The sequence below is a fragment of the Penaeus monodon genome, chromosome 20 (genome assembly GCF_015228065.2).
Source record: "Penaeus monodon isolate SGIC_2016 chromosome 20, NSTDA_Pmon_1, whole genome shotgun sequence".
In the NCBI taxonomy this organism is placed as follows: domain Eukaryota; kingdom Metazoa; phylum Arthropoda; class Malacostraca; order Decapoda; family Penaeidae; genus Penaeus; species Penaeus monodon.
This window is the reverse complement of record NC_051405.1, coordinates 35,295,601-35,296,852: the sequence shown is the minus strand read 5'-3', so window position 1 is coordinate 35,296,852 and position 1,252 is coordinate 35,295,601. Positions and strand designations below refer to the sequence as shown.

At 46.1% G+C, this 1,252-nt stretch overlaps 1 protein-coding gene across 1 annotated transcript in view; it reads right to left on the bottom strand.

Moving 5' to 3' along the window:
* The window catches only part of LOC119585780, a 4,948-nt gene that overhangs the window by 2,723 nt on the left and 973 nt on the right, over positions 1-1,252 (bottom strand). The window contains 3 exon segments of the mRNA XM_037934494.1: positions 74-221; positions 456-683; positions 956-1,170. Of these exon segments, the coding sequence (XP_037790422.1) occupies positions 74-221; positions 456-683; positions 956-1,170 (591 nt within the window).

The window sequence follows — 1,252 nt, the reverse complement described above, 5'->3', positions numbered from 1 at the left end:
GCAGAAAAATAAATGGACTAAAGCACGGCTCAAAGTAAATCTCACTAGCACAAGTATAACACATGTTGCTTACCCTTCGCGGTTGACTGAGAACCTGGTGCTGGTGTAGGTGCTTGTGGCTTTGTGGTGGAAGCCGAAGTTCTTTCCAGCCCACACGAGGGGCATTTGGGTGGTCTTGTTCCCGTTGCGGAAGCCTTCCCTCAGTTCGTCTTGCATGGAGGCTGCAAAAAGAAAGTTGTGTTCATTTCCTCTTCACTTTCGACTTGTTTTCCTCGTAACATTTGAGATGCTTAATCGACGTTTAAGGCTACTTCCTATGCGATGTATTTCTAAAAATGCTTTACTTGGTAAATTAATATAAAAAAAATATAGTAATAACTAAATAACATTCAATCTTATAAGTAAAGTGCCCCCATTAATCATTCAATAGCTGTGGATATGAAGAATACACGCACCTCTGACTTCATCGCTGTCGTACGCCCTTTGGAAAGAGTTCACGACCCTCTTATCGTGGAGTTCCTTCTTGAATCTTGGGACGTGACTCTTCAGGTCGCCCAGTTGCAGGACCTTCGTCACGGCCGCCTCCATGCGGTCCCATGACTCCTTAACGGACGAGTCGCTGCTGCCCTCCTCCGTCCAGTGTCCGTCGGCGTTGCGGAGAATTCGCAGCTCAGAAATGTTTCCTGGAAAAAGAGGACAAAGATTTAATCAGCGGTTCACGGAGATAAAAGGTGTCAATGAAAATACACAAATGTTCATTAAAGTCCATACACAGGTTTCCGCTACCTTTTTCGCTCACACCTACAGTACACCAGAACACACTATTTTTCATGCAGAATCGAGTGACATGATGCATAACCAAATGGAAATGCAATACTAATAGCAACCGTGTCCTTTCTGAGAAATATAACGCTTATATTGTACTGTTAGTTAGGCGATCGCGGGAGAGACATACCTTCCAGAAGAGAGAGGTCCTTCCACGCTGAGGGTTTCTTGCGGAGTCCACAGCAGTACCGAAGGAGAAGACATAGGGCCGTGATGTCCAGCTTTTCCGCCACGTCCTCCTTTATCACCTTGGCCATCGGGGGATTCTTCTGCAGAATCTCTTTGGCTTTTGCGGACACCATCAGGACGTCGTAGGGTTTCTTTCCCGGATTCGCCTTCTGGAACCTGCCGCGAGGGAAAGGGTGTGACTCGTTAGTATTACGCTACCATGGGAAAAATGGGGTATGCATGTATGATACGTATATAC